Source organism: Nicotiana tabacum, chromosome 13, assembly GCF_000715075.1.
Source record: "Nicotiana tabacum cultivar K326 chromosome 13, ASM71507v2, whole genome shotgun sequence".
Taxonomy (NCBI): domain Eukaryota; kingdom Viridiplantae; phylum Streptophyta; class Magnoliopsida; order Solanales; family Solanaceae; genus Nicotiana; species Nicotiana tabacum.
Window position 1 is genome coordinate 119520363 of NC_134092.1, and position 18791 is coordinate 119539153.

General features: G+C 36.7%; 3 protein-coding genes across 5 annotated transcripts; all 3 read right to left on the bottom strand.

The window, feature by feature from the left end:
• Positions 1-4062: 4062 nt before the first annotated feature.
• On the bottom strand, positions 4063-4578 carry LOC142168328 (uncharacterized). The gene is made up of 2 exons (XM_075228995.1): positions 4337-4578; positions 4063-4288 (listed from the first exon to the last, which is right to left on the bottom strand). Exons 1-2 carry the CDS (start codon positions 4576-4578, stop codon positions 4063-4065), a joined length of 468 nt encoding a protein of 155 aa, XP_075085096.1.
• Positions 4579-6114: 1536 nt separating this feature from the next.
• Positions 6115-8385, bottom strand: LOC107816908 (protein kinase G11A). The gene is made up of 2 exons (XM_016642659.2): positions 7729-8385; positions 6115-7054 (listed from the first exon to the last, which is right to left on the bottom strand). Exons 1-2 carry the CDS (start codon positions 8277-8279, stop codon positions 6250-6252), a joined length of 1356 nt encoding a protein of 451 aa, XP_016498145.2. The 5' UTR covers positions 8280-8385; the 3' UTR covers positions 6115-6249.
• A 1323-nt stretch (positions 8386-9708) lies between these two features.
• Positions 9709-17976, bottom strand: LOC107816919 (neutral/alkaline invertase 3, chloroplastic). Of its 3 annotated transcripts, none has more exons than XM_016642668.2 (7): positions 17789-17976; positions 15966-16773; positions 13095-13260; positions 12773-12984; positions 11006-11499; positions 10842-10890; positions 9709-10303 (listed from the first exon to the last, which is right to left on the bottom strand). In XM_016642668.2, exons 2-7 carry the CDS (start codon positions 16680-16682, stop codon positions 9977-9979), a joined length of 1965 nt encoding a protein of 654 aa, XP_016498154.1. In that variant the 5' UTR covers positions 16683-16773; positions 17789-17976; the 3' UTR covers positions 9709-9976. The 3 variants fall into 3 exon arrangements, with proteins under 3 accessions (XP_016498154.1, XP_016498162.1, XP_075084506.1); XM_016642676.2 differs by lacking the exon at positions 17789-17976 and adding an exon at positions 17016-17139; XM_075228405.1 differs by lacking the exon at positions 10842-10890 and having other exon boundaries at positions 9709-10356; positions 10977-11499; positions 17789-17968.
• Positions 17977-18791: the final 815 nt, after the last annotated feature.

Here is an 18791-nt window from a genome sequence, read left to right on the forward strand (position 1 = left end):
AAATTTATTTTTTAACACAAATATACTATTTGAACAAAAGCTACTGGATTCGGCTGAACACATATTTCAGCTTCTAGCTCCGCCCCGTTAGCTGCCATGGATATGGAAATCAAAGCTAGAAGAAGAATCTGGAAGAAGAGGAAATCAGAGAAGAGCTACATGCATTTCTAAAAACTAAACAACTATACAGAGTCGACTACTACTTATAACAACCTAACCGACTTACTTAACTTTCAACTAACTAACTCTCTAACTCTAGTTTAATATTACATTAAAATTAACCACAGTTAGCTACTAGATTATTGCTCAGTTGCTGATTAACAATCCCCCTCAAGCCGATGGTTGATACAAGTTCTTCAACCCTAGTTTGTTCGGCAGCTGTTCATGTTGAGCTTTTCCTAAACCTTTGGTAAGTATATCTGCTAGTTGGTCTTCAGTATTAACATACTCAGTTTTTAGCAGACCTTGACTCAGCTTCTCTCTCACAAAGTGGCAATCTATGTCAATGTGTTTTGTCCTCTCATGAAAGATTAGATTTGCTGCAATTTGGATTGCTGCTTTACTATCACATGTCAGAGTTATAGGGAGTTCAACTTTGACACCAAGTTCACTAAACAGTCCTACTAGCCAGGTGACTTCTGCTGCGCATGATGCCATGCTCCTAAACTCAGCTTCTGCAGAACTTCTGGATAAAGTACTCTACTTCTTGGATTTCTAGGATATCAATGCACTTCCAAACTTTACCAAATACCATGTGACTGATCTCCTAGTTTGTATACATGCCCCCCAGTCTGAGTCACAATAGGCACTTAATTGATTTGCAGATTCTGCAGGCAAGAACAACCCCAGTCCAGGAGCCTCTTTTATGTACTTTACAACTCTTAGTGTTGCTTCCATGTGAGAGATTTTAGGACAATGCATATACTGACTAATAACCTGAACTACAAATGCAATATCATGTCTTATCATAGTGAGATACAACAATCTTCCAATGAGCCTTTGATAAGCACCAGGATTGTTAAGAACTTCATCTACCTGAGTGTTGTCATTCTTGAAGCAGTTATCATACTCCACTAAAGTTAACTTCTGATTCAGCTCTAGTGGTGTTCCAGCTGGTTTTGCACCACTCAAACCTGACTCAGAAATTATCTCTAAGGCATATTTTCTTTGACACATAAGGATTCCTCTCTTGGACCTTGCAAACTCAATCCCTAAAAAGAACTTAAGTTCTCCTAGATTTTTCATTTTGAACCTCTTCTTGAGGTCTGATCTAGTACTACATAATAGTTGTTGGTTGCTCCCAGTGATCAGAAGATCATCAACATATACCAATATGACAACTATATCATCCCCAGCCTTCTTTGTAAACAAAGAGTAACCATAGTGACTTTGTTGAAAACCCATGTTGAGTAGAGCTTATGTCAGCTTCATATTCCACTGTCTAGGTGCCTGCTTAAGCCCATAAAGGGACTTATGTAGTTTGCAGACCTTCCTATAAGTCTCCCCCTGTCTAGCAAACCCCTCAGGCAATTGCATATAGACTTCTTCAGTGAGATCTCCATTGAGAAAGGTATTGTGGACATCCATTTGAAAAATCAACCAATGTCTTGAGGCTGTTAAGGCAATAACAGACCTAACAATCACTATCTTGGCCACAGGGGAGAAAGTTTCTCCATAATCCAAGTCTTCTTTCTGGCTATAACCTTTAGCTACTAGCCTGGCTTTAAACCTCTCTACTTCACCAAATGCTTTGTACTTAATTTTGTAAACCCACCTGCAACCAATAGGAGTCTTCCTAGATGAAAAATCTACAATACTCCAAGTGTGATTATCCTCAAAGGCTGCAATTTCCAACTTCATTGCTGTTATCCACTTAGGATCAGCTACAGCTTCTTTGAAGGAAGTTGGTTCTGAAATAGCTGAATAGGTTGCAAGAGCTTTCTTATAGGATGGAGTGACATGAGAGTAGTCCACATAGGAAGAGATAGGATAAGTGCATTTAGAGCCTTTAGAAGTAGTGACATAGTCTTGCAGCCACAGAGGTGGCTTGCTTGGTCTAGATGATCTTCTGTGTTCTGTAGGAATCTCATCAGCTTGTTGAGGAAACACAAGTGTATTATGACTGACATCACGCAATTGACCAACAACAGACGGAGTTGTAGAAGCAGCTTCTTCTGAGTTTGTTGCAGAGTGAGGGGCTCCCTGAGAAGAGTGTGCAGGCAACTGATTTGAACTAGTATCAATGGACACTTCTGTTACTTGTGGTGTAGGGGAAGGAGAAGTGATTTTGCTCAGAGTAGGAGATAACAAATCTAGGATAGGGAATACAGGAGTTCCAATAGATGTTGCATGCTTGAAGGGAAAAATATTCTCTTGAAACACAACATTCATGTTGACTATGAATGTTCTTGAATGCAAAGTGTACAACAAATACCCATTTTGAGTGGAGGAGTATCCTAAGAACACAACAGGTATTGCTCTGGGTGAGAACTTATCCAGCACTTGAGGTATGGTGGCATAACATAAACAGCCAAAAACTTTGAGATGAGGCAATGAAGGAGGGTGCAAATACAGCATCTCAAATGGTGATTTGTATCCAACAACTTTAGAAGGCAGTCGATTAAGTAAGTATACTGTTGTAGCAACACATTCTCCCTAAAATCGTAAAGGTACAGCAGGTTGGAATCTGAGTGATCTAGCTATTTCCAAGATGATCTTGTGTTTCCTTTCTGCCACCCCATTCTGTTGGGTTGTAGAAACACATGTGCTTTGATGTAAAATACCAAGACTAGATAGTAGACTCTTAAACTCAGTACTGAAAAATTCACTTTCATTATCAGTTCTTAGAACTTTTACAGCAGTAGAGAAGACATTTTTTGCTTGATTAAGAAAATCTCTTAGAACTACAATAACATCTGACTTAGAGTGTAGTAAGAAGATCCAAGTATACCTTGTATAGTCATCAACTATGGTGACAAAATATCTCTTACCATAATGTGTGGGCACTCTATAAGGTCCCCATATATCACAGTGAACTAGTTCAAACACTGATTTTGTAGTGGTACTGCTTAGCTGGAAGGGCAACTTGGTTTGTTTGGCTACAGGACAGACAGTACAATGATGAGAATCAATTGTTGTGAGTTTGCTTAGTGTTTATACTCTCTTTATTATATCTAAAGGAGCATGTCCTAACCTTCTATACCACAAAGTGCTAGAAATAGAAGTACATGAAGATACTGACATAGTATTTACTGTGTTAACATACTTATTTGTTGCCTGATGTAGATCTTGTTTTGAGGTGCCTCCTTGCAGAACAACCCATGTTTTTCTCTACCAATCCCCTTCACCTAACCACTGAAGAGGTCCTAAAAAATACAGAAGTCAGGGAAGAATCCAACCATACACTTTAGCTCCTTAGTGAGTTTTGAGACTGACAATAAGTTAAACTTAAAGTCAGGAATGTACAGAACATTAGAGATCTCCTGGTTACTTAATACAGAAGTGCAACCTGTATGTGACACTGACACAACATGTCCAGTAGGCAAATATACTTTGTTTGCCTCTGTATTTGGAAGTGGTATATGAGTATGTAGCATCTCTAAACTTGAAGTCATGTGGTTTGAAGGCCCGGTGTCAACTATCCACTTACTATTGACACATTGAGACATAAAAGCATTCGCATGATTTAGAATACCTGTTGCAGCAACTTTGTTGGATGTGTCTGATCCTTCTGAGCTCCCTTTAGAAAGTAGATGAATAATTTGTTGATATTGCTCAGGAGTGAAAACAGGAGCTGGATGTGACATCTACTGAAAAGAGCAGGTTGACTCATTTGTTGTGATGTACCTGAGTTAGATTATCCACTTAGTAGATTGTTGATTGATAGTAGGTGTCATTGGTAGCCATATTACATCTTTCTACACATGTAATTTCTACATTGCCTGCATAATTGGCATATTGTCCAGGACTAACTCCTTTTCTTTTGGTCTTGAAGTCAGAAGGATATCCAATCAATTTGTAACAATTTTCTTTTGTATGTCCCTTATAGTGACAGTATTCACATTAAACTTGGCTCTTTTTGGATTTATAATTTCCAGCATTATTCACATTCTTACTGCTATACATGGCTGTACTCTCCAAAGCCTCAGTAACCTGAGCAACTTGTGTTGTGCTTGTGAGGTTTTTTTGACTTTCATGATCTACTAACAAAGAATAAGCTTTGTTTATACTAGGGAGAGGGGACATCATCATGATCTGACTCCTTGATTGAGAGTAGGACTCATTCAACCTAATGAAAAATTAAAGAAGTCTTTGATACTCAAAGTGTAGAGCATACTGTTTAGATTCAGGACAAGGACAAGGCATGAGGGCATCAAACTCATCCCACAGCTCTCTAAGCCTTGAGAAGTAGTCAGTTGCAGTCATAGTACCTTGGGTTAGTGTGTGAATTTCTCTGTGCAAATACAGTATTCTTGAACCATTTACTTTATCAAACCTCTCTTTCAAATCCTTCCAAATTTTATGAGCACTAGATGCATACAAGACACTACTCAACAACCCCGGTCTCACAGCATTCATTATCTATAAGAGAACTATAGCATTAACTTTCTCCCATAGATCATGAAGCCCAGGCTCAAATTTAGACTTAGGAAATTTGCCATCGACAAAACCTAGTTTACTTTTACCTAGCAAGCCAATTCTCATTGCACGACTCCACAAGGCATAATTGTCTGATCCAGTAAGTTAAAGAAAAATCAGAGAACTACCTGGTGTATCTGTTAATTGCAGGTAAAAAGGGTGGTTGTGATCGATGGTAGGAAATGTAGTAATTCCAGCCGTGAAATTACCAGTAGTTAAGGTTGTGGTAGTGTGTTCATCTCCAATCGCCATTATTGACTAAGAAATAGCTTCAGAGTAAGTAGCTAACAAACCCTATCTTCAATCGAAGGTTACTCTAGCTCAATTCAGCACTCAATTGCAGAATTGAAGTAACAGAGAAGACGAGATGTGCTCGCAAATTAGCTTAGATTTCAACCAGCTCTGATACCATGTTAGCTGCTATGGATATGGAAATCAAAGCTAAGAAAAAGAATCTGGAAGAAGAGGAAATCATAGAAGAGCTACATGTATTTCTGAAAAAGCTGGACAACTGTACAGAGTCGACTACTACTTATAATAACCTAACCGACTTACTTAACTGTCAACTAACTAACTCTCTAACTCTAGTTTAATATTATATTAAAATTAATCACAGTTAGCTACTAGCTTATTGCTCAGCTGTTGATTAACACGCCCCTGTTTCAAACTAATTTGAATAGCACATATGAATAGATAAACTACTAATAGGCCCTACACTACGCAAAATCGGGTTAATAAAGTCAATACGTTTATAATATAGGATAGTTCTCCATTTCATAGCGAAATTACTAATATCGACTCTCAAGTATTCATAAATAGCAAGATGAGTACATGCAAAATCATTATCTCAAATAAAAGAGTAATCCTATAGATAAACTTTTGGTAAGAAAGCTTTTTTTAATGGACTTAACGAGACGCGAATTCAAATTAATCAAATTAATGAATTTCGAATACTTGATATCTCTCCATTTCATGACAATCATTAATATCAACTCTCAACTTTTTATAAATAGAAGGAATGATGACTATATACATGCAAACTCATTACCTCACATAAAGGGTAACATCATCCAATGAATAGAATATTAGAATAAAAGAATTACCAGCTTGGAGAAAAATGTTATGCAATCTAGACTGATAAATATGTTACCATGTATAAAGCAATCTACCAACAAATTATTTGTAATCAGCTGTCCCGCCTTACTTATAAACAAGGCCCCGTAAGTGAGTAAAAGTCAAAATTAATAATTATTTTACAATTTAGGATCCAATTCACAATTTATGTGAATAATTTATTTTAAAACAAATCTTCTTCTAAGACCCCTTTTAAAACTCATTTCCCTATTAACAACCTAGTGCAACTTTAATATATCAATCATTGGTGTGGCAATTACGCCTAATATGGTAGCATATGCAGTTCTATTCATGAATATCAAGTGAAAAAATTAGATTAATGCACTAATAGTGTAAAAATTCTTTTATATTATTAATGCGTTTTCACATACTACATCAAATTATTTACTCTATTTTCTAGATAACTAGTTATATCAGACTAGCAATAAACAGTTACATATATATAATGACTATACAATGCTGGTGAAACTCTTATCATTAATAATAATCAACATAATCATCACAATTATCATAAGATGAGACAAAGTCTCTAGTTTTGAAATATTGGGGAATATGAGGTGGGGTTGTACATCTCAAGAGTGCCCAATTCACACCATCAAAGAAAGGATGTTGTTTAATTGTTGTGGCCCCCATTGTGGACCCCATTCTCATGGTAGGGTCCTTAACCAAAAGTTGAGTGATCAAGTCCTTAGCCATGGTTGGAACTATTGGTTCCTTAGGGAACTCAAAGGGTCGAGCCACAATGTTTGAGAGAGTGAACTCATTGTCAAGCCCTCTAAAAGGCGTCACACCGTATAACAATTCATACATGAAAATCCCTAGCGTCCACCAATCCACTGCATTGCCATGGCCTTCCCCTGACACAATTTCTGGGGCCAAGTACTCGTGGGTTCCAACAAATGACATCGATCGCGCCTCGATTGGCTCAGCTACCATCCTGAGGGGCCGTTGAATCGTTCTTCTTCTTCTTCTTCGCCTGTGTTTAGAGTACAAGCACGAGACATGTGGCACGATACAATTTGGTAGAATGCACGAAGACGTAGAATTATATGGAGGTGAATTATTGGAGGAACGATCATTTGAATGATTTAGCTTTGGACTACTTTCTTGAACAAGCTGAGGCATTACTGTTGAATCGTCACATTTTAATGAGAGATCAAAATCAGTTAACATAATATGACCATCTGATCTTACTAGTACATTTTCAGGCTTTAAATCACGATAAATTATCCCCATCATGTGTAAATACTCTAAAGCAACCACCACTTCTGATGTGTAGAACCTGTTACATCAAATAGACAAAGTCACATGTTACATTAATTAGTCATAATAAGTTTCAGCTAATAATAGAAAGCAAAATAATAGTAGGACACATTAAACATCATTTTATATTAAAATTTATTTCCACATTATCTTAGAACTCTACCAAAGTGGCCCATAGGCAAAGTGGCAAACTGGACAAACATTCACATTGACTACATCAATCATCACCACACAGTTAATTAAAATATAGTTGGAATAATTAATTGTAGAGGAAAAATCAATGAGTATGGCGGCCGGGATGGATGGAATTCCTCTAACCTTAATCGGACTTCTAGGTTTGAGCTCTGAAAATAGAGAATTGACTAATACAATAGCGCTTCTCATTTATTTTTTGGTTTATCACCTAGTGTATAGTACTAGTATTGGGACCAGACTAAATCCGTATTTGCTTCAAAAAATCTCACATTAGGATTAAAGCACTCTCTAACAAAGGCGATATCCAAGCTTGAACCTTAAGTCTTTGGTAATAAGGAAGAAAGAGTACTTACACACGCCACTACAACCCTGTTGGTAGTACTTCTCCATTTTAACATGTCTATGCGGCATGAATCTGAATTAATCGGTATAGTAGGTTTCGAATAACAGATGGTTAAATCAAAAAGACAGTAATGATAGAAGAGAAGTACTACTAACCGGACGGCGGCTTCATCAAATCTTTTTTCCGGCTGCCGTTGCCGGAGAACATGAAGATCACCACCAGGACAAAACTCAGTCAACAAAAGAGACCATTTATCAGTGTCCAACGTTGTATAAAGGGTAGGCAAAAAAGGGTGGTCCAACATTCCCAATATTTCCCTTTCTATCCTAGCTCTACCTTCTTTACTCCTACTAACCAATTCCTCTTTATCCATCACTTTAGCTGCAAACAAACACCCTTTATTACCCTTTAGTTCAACAAGATAAACAGAACCAATGTCTCCACTTCCAACTTTTCGAATAAAGGAAAAATCATCAAGGCTCAAACTCGCGACTTCTGTCTGGACACGACGCATGGCGTTCCAGCATGGATCGTTAGACGTTGCATGGGGCTTTATGGAGGATGAAATGGAAGTATGAGCATTGTATATGGTTGTTTCCACCTCCGAGTTCACGCTAAGACGGACTTCTTCCACCTCTAACGTGGCGGAGCTAATGGTTGGAGATGGCGACAAGCCGGCGTCCTCGTGGACCGGAGATGTTAACATGGTTTTTGACAGAGAAGAAGAGAAAATAATGAAGGTGATAAGATGGTGGAAATATTGTTTGGTGAGTTATAATGGAGAGGAGAATGGAAAGAAGTTCATTCTGTTTTGAAGGGTAGGAGAAATGTAGATTTTTGGGCCGGCAAAATGGTTGTGGGACATTGTGCCGGCGGTTGGAGAGAGTCCGGGCCCATATTCATGGCCCAAACAGTTTATTACTATATATTGGCTATATATTACAAGAGTGAGTTGCTCTAGTGGTAAGCACCATCCACCTCAACCAAGAGGTTGTGAGTTCGAGTCACCCCAAGAGCAGGGTGGAGAATTCTTGGAGGGAGCGAGACCGAGGGTCTATCGGAAACAGTCTCTCTACCCCAGGGTAGGGGTAAGGTCTGCGTACACACTACCCTCCCCAGACCCCACTAGTAGGATTATACTGGATTGTTGTTGTTGTTGTTATTGGCTATAATTTAAGAGTATGATATTTTTGTACCATATATTAGATTAGTTTTCTGGCACCTCTTTGGTGGCATATTGACCATTAGTTTAATTATGTATATCTGAGCCATCTCAGCTAAAGATATTGAAAGTGACAGATATTAAAAACAATTTACATATATTGTTCTTAGGGAATATAATGACATCCTATAGGGTTCTTATTGAAAGGGCACTCAGTCCGGTGCACTAAGCTCCTGCTATGCGCGGGGTCCATAAAAGGATCGGACCACAAAGATCTATTGTACACAATATTACTCTGCATTTATGCAAGAGACTGTTTTCACGGCTCGCCTATAGGGTTCTTATGGAAAAAACTGATGTTTACATCAAGCAAATGAATACAAAACACGTGTTTCTGTATAAACTTTTACACTTAACCATGATTAACTGACATGTATCCTCACTTTAATTTGTGACTCTTATGATTAAATTGCTTGGTCTTATATGAACACCAAGTCCCTTTATTAATGTTAACTAGTTTGTCTTCTGGTGTTTGCAAATTTTACAGCTCAAAAAGATTCAGGTTTCTCTTACTTTGGTCAATTCTTTTGTAGTTCAGAACCTTGACTAGTGACCTACACTTAATAAATAAAATGTATTATTACATACTATTCATGCTTTGTGGCATAATATCTTGTTTTTCATATCAATGCTTTCTCAGCAGATTCAACAAAAGTACAGTGGTAAAAGGAATAACTTATGTATTACAATATCACACAGAAATTGGTAGAAAGAGTCAAGGTAGAGAGACTGATTAATGTTACTACAACCAAGCATGACAAACCATATATATAAAATTAAGGACCCCAGCCTGGCTTCTCCCTACTGTACAACAGTAAAATTTATGCAAAAACAATTAGGAACTTCCATATGGAGAACTATGAGATATAATGCATACTGAATCATTTCATATTCAGGCATCAACGCTTAATCGTCCGAGGTTGAAAAGCTTCTTAGTATTGACTGTAGTTAGTATGTTGTTTACAGAAGAACAGAAATATTATAAGCTGAAATGTTAATAGAATTTCAGCTTGTGAAGACCAGGCAAAACAATAATCTGTAGCTATTTTACACTTTGACTGGCTCAATGAATAGTCACTACCCATAGAAGAATGTCTGTTGTCAAATATGAGACAATCAACAACTGTAACATCCAATCATTTGTGGGGTTGCTTTCATCATAATCTTGAACTGACTTGATCTCATACTATGTAGGTCTTCTGGGAACTTTTTGGACCGCGCTTTCTTCTGGGATTAGAACTGATAGCACAAGAGAAGGCATTGAGAAGCTCAGAGTCTTCTTGAGTAATGAGGATCTTTGCAGCGCTTGGATTGGCAAGGAGAAGCTTGGCGACGAGGTATCCAGCTATTGACCAAGTCTGGAAAAGGCGAGCTTGTTTCCCTACGAACCTTGCTTTTTTAGTGTCATAATATTCTGGCCACTTGTCTCGTGATATGCGTTCCTCTGCAACTTCAACAGCTTTTGCAGCAATCTCGGGTCTATTCATCTTAATAGAAGCAACAGCCAGCTACAAAAGATACAAGAGATATTACGTCAACTTCGGATTCCTCCCAGCTGATTCTATAATAATACCTTTGAGAAACTAATTCAATTACTGGACAGAAGACGAGCAAACCTTCGACAATACTACTTCGTACACGATGAGTATCATATATCACCGTGAAATTAGTTCAAAACATTCAGTAGTATCTTTTTCTATCTTAGAAACAAACTTGTGCAACTTCATTAGATACTAGCATGATAAAAGAAATAAGACGAATGATGAGATTCCCACGATAAAAACAAGACTAAGAATGCACCTTAATGCAGGTCATTCTTTGTAACGCAATTGTCGATTAACTAATGAGACATAACACAAAACAGAGATGTAAGCTATAAAATAAGTGATTATATTAGCAAAGTCATGCACTGAACGAAAAATCAGATCGGGAATGTTTAAAAGATTCTTGATAAAGGAAAAATAGAAATGAAATGTTCTCCCAACCCAAGATCAGATTGGCTACAAGCATCCAGTTCCTCATTCGAGATAGAGAATTAGATGTTACCTGCCAAAGCAAAGTTGGCCATGCACCTCCATTATGGTAGGACCAAGGCCTGCATCACAAACAAGAAGATAATGTGAGATGAAGAAAGATAATAGACCAAGGCATTAAGAGCCAACAGAAGACAAAGAAGTAAACTTTTTAACGTAACCGAGGTAGAAAATTACGTGTTCTTGGGATCACACCCTGTAATAATCTGCCACTCCTGACCCTCAAGAGCAGGGTAGCATATTTTAAAAGGCATATCAGCGACCAGATCTGCCCACTTGGCCTCAATGAGATCCAATATAGCATGTGACTGATCGTCTGTTGTAAGACTGCAGACAATAGACCACAAGTTTCCTAGAGAAAAGAATCGGAAATCCATGTGAGCAGGTTGCAAATTTCCAATCAAATATCCACCTTTGTTTGGCATCCATTCAACCAGCCAAGGAGAAATCTGATCTGGGTAAATATTGAACTTGTTAACTGCATCATAGGAGTACTCCTCCGTCTTGTACCGGTAAATCTCATTTAGCTTTTTCATATCAATCCAATAGTATTCTCTAATATGAAATGATAAGGCAACAAGACGATTATTTAATGCTCGGATAAGGTCAGCTGATCCATCCTCTGGTGTAAGCATTTCCCGAGCACAAAGCAGTGCTGAATGAAACAGTGCCTGCAACAAATTAAAATATAATCTTAAACAACATTCTTAGGAGCAAATTGAGATAACCTAAAGCCAAGGTGGATCTGACAACGTACAAACACTAAGGTTCATTAAGTTTTCAGATAAGGAACCAATGCCTCTAACCGCATAGAAGATCATCACACATGAGTAGAGAGATACGGAAGAAATGCACTAGTAAAAAGTGATTCTGAAAAGGAAGGACGTAAAATACTTCACAAAAGATATACATATTCTTTAATGTCCCAATTAATCATTCAACCACAGTTGCATTAAACACTTCAAGGAAAATCCTTGGATTTGATTGGCAAGATGAGATACACATGGGTTGCATCATAACAGTCTTCCACGAAAATGAAGGAACTACAATCTTGGACTTAAGAAACTCTTATTTTCTGATCTGATCTTTTTTTTTTTTTTTGGAAAACTGGTACCAATATATTTTTAAGAAAAGGCACTAAGGCAGTGCAAAGCCATATGTACAGGGGGGAAGATCAAAACTGATCCACCAGACTTACAAAAAACCTAACATGCCAACCAGGGACTCTGTATTCTCTACATGCCTTTCGTTACACCAAAAATGAAACAAAAGAATACAATTCATCTTAACATTCTGAAGAGTATTGTATCCATCTTCAAAAACTCTTGAGTTCCTCTCGGTCCACCATACACAAGCAGGTATCAATCTCCACCATGTGTTCTGACTGACTAATATTTAAACTATAATGACTTTTAAAACATATACCTGTGAGTAAAGACTTCCTATTTCAGATGAACTAAAGCTGTAAATCCATTCTTTCCCATCCCAGCATCTATAAAGTCAGTAGAGTCCACTAAATTTATGACACTCCATTGAAAAGTAACCAACAAAAACTTCTCTATTAGACGTCAGACTGAATATAAACAACAGCATGAGAATCTTCTGGAAGATAAATCAATTGATCTGCCCACATTTGTTTACTTCTACTGAAGAAAATAGAAGGACCAAACACAATTTCACTCGGTTCAGGTCCCATGCAAGTCCCCATTGCGAGTAACTTCATAAATATTTAACAGGAAAAAATCTCAGTAGCACAGTGCAGCAAAAGAAAACTTGGAATTACTCTAAGGTGAAGAATAGGCTCCAAAATTTGTGACTGATCAATATTCTTAAATCTAGTAAAGGACTAAACCAACCACATTTTGTTCAACTATTTTTCCATCCCATCTAAAGACTAATCCGCCAGGGATAACAGCTCCTTTATTACAGTGATTGAAATCAAACCTGAATCTCCAAAGGGTGACCATGAATTCCCATACGGCGATCTATCATGCATGAACCATCAGTCACCAACAATGTTGGGAACATATCAAAGCCATCAGCAAGACACAGTCTTAGTATCATTTTTATTCCAGTCTGAACATCAATTCTCTCCTGCACCGAGAGATCGCCAGAGCTCTTCCCATATGCACGTAACAAAATAATCCACCATAGTCCTGGGATTAACAGTTATAGTGGATAGAGGTCTCTGTAAGCACAAGAATGACAAGGTAAAGAAAACACAAATAAACACACTCTTGTTTTCTGGAGAGATCCTTTTTCCTACCGGAATCAACTGGGGCAACGCGACCAATTGCTGCCTCTCCAAAGTCAGGATCCAGTACCTCTTCTGTCGCAGAATCATCACCATCCAATGGGATTGTCCGGACTTTGAAACTAGCAGGCATCAGCCCTTGACCGGGACTATGACAATCCATAGTTTTTTCCCAGCTCTGCAAAATAATGTCATATCACAGTTGTCATTTTTATAAAAATTTTCCAATGAAATATGAACAAGATACTCGATAATACAGATTACTCTGACATCAGAATCACTTGTCATTTGATCTAAGTTTAGTTGTACAATTGACCACTTCCATTAAGAGAATTTTTAGACTGCACGAAATGCTAGCCACATTAGCGGAATATATTGAGAACGTTCAGGGTTACATCCTATGAAACATCTACACCGAAATTTAAAACAACTTAGCAGGTTGAACCCACAGTTTTCAATCTTTTACTACAGAGTTTAAAGGTAAATCCGCACTTGTTCCATGCAGGATAAATAGCTGCTCCCCACCCTTCCTCCTTTGTTTTGAGAACCGTGTGAACGAAGAGTGGGCAGAAGAGGAGGTCTGTATGAGTGACTTTTTTATACTTCTAGGAAACATCAATTTACATTGGAACTGGACTTTACAAATTTCCAGTAGTTGAAGACATTTACTTCTGAAATTCCAATGAAAGTACAAGTAACTTATGATAAATCATGTTATTTCTTCCCGAGCTATAACTAATCATATAAGAGAAGCTACTGAAAAAATGCCCATTCCTTTACCAAAATATGATAAGTCACAACAAGCATATTTTTCTGATACAATCAATCAACTAGGACTCAATCTTGAATTAGTTGGCGTCCTTAACATCACGTTAAGTATTCTAAGGATTCATCATAAGTAACTAATTTTATGCTGACTGTCAGCTTACCACAACCCTCCTCATTTACCCGAGTTTGGGGCCCACTATGCTTTTCTACTCTCATATAAATATTTTACTAAAAGAAATATCACCCAAAAAAAAGATTGGAAAGATGCACGCTCGATGCTTGCGAGTGAATGATTGGCACACTTTTTTAATAATGATGGTGTCTGGGCCAACTAGTACGCACCTCTAATCCATCAGGTACCTACATCTACTATCCCCTGCCAATACAAGTACCAACTAATGCTGCACACTAGACTTAGGTAGATGGAAAGAAATCACCGAGCATTTTTATCTCCAATAGGATTTGAACTGTGGTGTGGTCTCCCGGAGCCTTTTCCCACATCAATAACCACTAGACCACACCCTTGAATGCCCTGGTACATTAATAAAAAAGCACAAAATGAGAAGTTTCCAAAAAGCAACACCATTTTGCCAGATTGCCACCAACTTTCTTTATCACCATTTGACCAGGGTTGTTGTACACCTATCTGCAACTAGATCAGGTAATCACAGCAGAGGCACAGTTCAGCCAACCCCCTAACCCAATAATACTGACGTTGCCTGAAAGAGTCTTGTGAGATGCATTTCAAGTGCCTCCAACTAGTCACAAAGGAGGTATCTCAGCCCAATTAAGGGATCTGAAGATGATAAACCTCCCAATAAAGAATTTTAATCTATATCTTAATCATATTAAGTGCTGCCAACCAATAACAAGAACGGTTTCTTAGTTCCACTAAGGGGTTGTTAGTATCAGTGATAAGGATAATAATCCTGGATAAAATATGGGATAATTTTATCCTGTGTTTGCTTGAAATTTTTTATTCTGGTATAAATAATCTCGTGATTATTTATACCACAATTTTGGTATTATTTGCATACCACATTTGATGATAACAATCCCCAGATCATATCATCCAGCAGTAAAACAACCAAATGAGAAAGTTGTCATTCTCCAAAGCTCTTCTCCCTAAATCCTTTGAGAAGGCAAAGGTAATATTTGAAATAAAAGTTTATCTAGTGTAAAACTGAACACATGTTTTATACTATACCTAATATATTCCATTTTTTAACCAATGAACCAAACTTCGACCAAGAAAAGAATATCCGCTAAATAATCATGTTATTATCTAATCCTCGTATCATAAATGCCCATATTATACTCCCTGTATAACTTGTTCGCAAAGCAAATGACCCCTAAGGGAATTAGATGATAACAGCCTTTCCTCCCTGATGTGTGATAAGCAAAAACTGAACACACCATCGGTGAAAAGCTTAGGGGGTTTCTTTCAGTGCCTCTTTGTTGTAAAAGAACAGCCAACAAGGAAATAAGGCGTTCATCATTTAGTTTAATCATACTATTACTATTACCTTGATAAATCAGAAGAAGACTGATATTTAACATACCCTTTATATAAAGGAAGGTATAACACAAGAAAATAATCCAAAGATTTGTTATTTTACCTTGAAGTAGAAAAGCAAAACCATCAGAATGTTGAGAAGGACATATAACAGCGGAAAGTGAAAAAACAGTGATCTAATTGTTGGCAGACATAAAAAATAATAAATGTATACCCACATTACAATTATCTCAACAAGCGTTTTAAGAGAAAATATCAGTATCCAACCATTCGTTCCAGAACATTAGACAAAAAAACAGTTGCATCCTAGCATACATTTCCAGAGATTAACATGAATTTTCCCCAGGTATTTATCCCTGAATAAGTTAAATAAGAAGCAGTCGCATATCACTATAAGGTATTCCTGCATCCATCTTTAATTACACAGCTGTCAAGGAACATCCATAGCAAGATTGCTCAATGAGATAAGAAACCAAATGATGAGATACAAGCAAGAAAAATGCGATAAACAAATGTATGACTATATGAAAGAAAATATCGGTAAATGATCTTTTTGCACAAACGAAACAAACTTTTGTGCAAGTTAAGTAGCATTTTACCTGCAACTGAAGAGTGTGAAGGATGAAGTTGCGAACAATCTCATATTCTCCCTTCAGCAGAAAAGCTATACCAGAAGGTATAAAGTCACGGATAAAGACCTGGTCGTAGTTCAGAACACCAACATTGGAACTAGTTGGGTCCTGAGCAGCAATTGTTCCTACAGGGCTACCACAATAATAAACCATAGACTCCCGTAGTAGTTCCCACGCTTCATCCTCAATGGAGTTTTCAGCTATTCTGTTCAAGGCATCTTGCACTGAGCCATTTGGAGGTAAGCTCCCATTGGATTGAAAGTCCTCTCCTACTTTAAGCTCTTCTACTGTCTCAAACTGCAGAACACTTGGTGTATTACCATGAACTGCATCGAAGCTCTGGTCATTGTCAACAAACCATGTCCCGGTTCCATTTTCCGATGCAGTACTACTCACACTGTCAGCTCGCTGGCATTTGCAGTTCATAGATCTTAAATAGGACTGAGCAATATTCCCGTGCACAGGTTGTCTGGTGTTCAGAAAGTGATCGGCCCTAATAGCACGATATGATGTGTTTGAACAGTTGAGAAAATTCACATACTTTGAAACCCTCTTCCTTCTGTATCTTATGAAGGATCTACAGGTACGAGATGATCCCAATTTCCTGAAAGAATGATCAGATCCAAAAAGACAAGGCTGTGAACCACCTATAACTTGAAGAACTGCCTCAGAAGTGGCCATCATTCCTGATGTTGAGGCAAGGAACAGCTTCTACACCCGGAATCCTTATCAACAATCCAATACCTCTGGTTCCAATGAGAGATACCTAAAAATACTGGACATTCACCAGAGGGTTACTATCAGAATGAAATGATACTTTGAAAAAATATCCATCAACCAGATACCATATATATCAAAAACCACTAATTCAAAATATTTAACCAGCTAACTGATTACAATTGTCACACGTCAGACTGCTGGTAGAATCTTGTCTACATACTTCGGCTCTATTGAATTATTTGTTGTCCAAAGAGATTGGTACAAAAGACCAAGAAGACAAAGTTGTACAAGACTTACCGATTTATAAAGTAAGTATAATAAATTTCTCTGCTTAGCTTTTTCCTTCTCATTGCATCCCACTTTGGAGCATAATCCTCCAAAAATCTACTTCATAGTATTCTTTATGGAGATAAAAATTCTACAAGATATTCAAAAATTGCACTACTTGAAAAAGGAACAAGTTACTCTCAACTACTTCAAAATTGGAGACACTAGAAAGGAGGACATTATTTCATCAGATAACGAAATTAATTGGAATTCAAAATTGCTTGTCAAATATAGCCAACAATTGTGCAGAATTTAGGTATTTCCTCCTTTACATGGATCATATAAAATAAAAGTGAAGAAGATCTCAACTCAGTCAATAAACTCCCATTGCTGCTGATGAACAATAAATAATCCACTATTTTTAGCTTTAAATCTTCTATAATTCACTTATACTAAAATCTTATTTCATACTAACATTTGACCAACAGTAAGTCATCTAAAAATTCCATCTTTTTAATCAATTACTCATACCCCAGTAAGCCCACAAATTTCACTTAATTACAAAGTGGGTATACACAAAAACAAAAATTTCTTAAACAATATCACTAATTACTTCTTAAAAGAACGAGCAAAGATGAACCCACATGGAATCTTGAACTGTGGCAATAACCCAATTGCCATGCATAAAATCAAATGAAAAAAAAACATTAAAGTTTCAAACTTTGAGCAATTAAGCGTAAACTGAAGGTAAAAAATAAAGCAAATCTCATAAAATTAAAGAAAAAATCGAAATTTGAGTTTACCTGATAAAGAATTTAAAAGGAACCGGGACAAATATCGGAGATTTTTCTTATTTTTATAACTTATAAGGAGAGAGAAATGAATATAGAGAATATCAATGGCGGGCGTATAAGTTATAGCTTTTGCAAGTTACGGCTACAAGCTACACAATGAACGTGAACATTATTTTCTTTTTTTTTCCTAAAAAAACGTGAACAAATTGATTAATTGATCAATATATGGGAACAATCTATGGTTAGTTTTGTCTCTACGTCATTTGACTCTTTTATTTAAAGAGCCTAATGTTGCATTGCCTTTTCTAATTCTATCTTTTAACTTGTATTTAATTGATTTTTTTCGCTGAGAATAAATTGTGTAGCTAAAAGTTTGCGAGGAAAAGTAAAGTTTCAAGTTTTCAAACAGATATATATTAGAAGTCAAAAGTTACAAAGAAAAGTGTACTAGAAAATCTTGATGAAAGAAGACATTTCTTTTCCTTTTTCTTCTAAAAATTATGGTGTCCGACTCAACTTGCGCATACTTCAATTAATTTTATAGGATACCTGTTAACTTTCATCAATAACATGTACCAAATAATTCTATTCACCAACGCTTGGGAAGAATCACTTAGTTTTTTTTGTCTCTGCTGAAAATTAAACGTGAGACCTCACGATTTAAATGAAACTTTTTTTTAGAGACAGATTATATACCCGAAATTTTTTTAATCAAATATTTACACTAAATTAATAAATACAATATATGATTCTTATGTATATATTTTTATCAATTAACTATATTTAAATTGTTTATATTCTCCCTTTAAGTTGTAACTTTTAAAATTAAATTCAAAATTAAAGCAGGAATGATAAGTTTTAAGTTGATTTCTATTAGATTAATGTCAGAATAAATTTTACCGTCAGCTTTAGGTGGAAAAAAAAAGTATTCATATGTGTTATTTTGTTTGAAATATTATCGCAAAATATTATCTACTTCGTCCCTTTCAAATATTAACAAGTTTCCACGTCT